Here is a 530-nt window from a genome sequence, read left to right as displayed (position 1 = left end):
GTGGAGGCATGCCCATTGAACCACCTCGGCCTGGGGGCATTCCCATAGGTGGGCCCATAGGTGGCCTCATGCCCGGGGGTGGTCCCATCATGCCTGGAGGTCCACCACGGCCCATTGGCAGCATCGGGCCACCTCTCCCACCAGGCTGGTACTGCGTTGGTGCTCCTGCAATGCTAGCACCAGATGGATTTCCACGTCCCTGTGGTGTCATCACCTGCTGGGATGGGCCACCAACACCTCGCACTGGGCCTGCCAAGCCCGCTGGTGCTTGCGGTATTGGTACACCTGCTGGCACTCCTCTCCCTGCAGCCCTTCCAACACCAGGTCCTCCTGCAGCTCCTGCCAGTGGGACACGGGCAATACCAGTATCTTTTGGGGGTGGTCCTTCCACGGTCATAGATACAAGGTTTTCGCCACGGAGTAGTACCAGCCCAAGGACCCTCTTCTCTTCACGCTCTGGCTGTTTAGAATTCTTAGGTTTTATCTTCCTGAACTCGTCGCAGTCACAGAGAATCAGATTCATGTGTTTA

General features: G+C 58.3%; 1 protein-coding gene across 1 annotated transcript; it reads right to left on the bottom strand.

Moving 5' to 3' along the window:
• Positions 1-4: 4 nt before the first annotated feature.
• On the bottom strand, positions 5-526 carry LOC117798857 (small nuclear ribonucleoprotein-associated protein B'-like; the record flags this gene model as incomplete). The annotated part of the gene is made up of 1 exon (XM_034651318.1): positions 5-526. A coding segment is annotated over one exon (522 nt), but the record flags the coding sequence as incomplete, so codon positions are not given.
• Positions 527-530: the final 4 nt, after the last annotated feature.

This window comes from Ailuropoda melanoleuca, unplaced genomic scaffold (assembly GCF_002007445.2).
Source record: "Ailuropoda melanoleuca isolate Jingjing unplaced genomic scaffold, ASM200744v2 unplaced-scaffold36354, whole genome shotgun sequence".
NCBI classification, from domain to species: domain Eukaryota; kingdom Metazoa; phylum Chordata; class Mammalia; order Carnivora; family Ursidae; genus Ailuropoda; species Ailuropoda melanoleuca.
The sequence above is the reverse complement of the archived record's forward strand: the minus strand, read 5'-3'. Positions and strand labels throughout refer to the sequence as shown.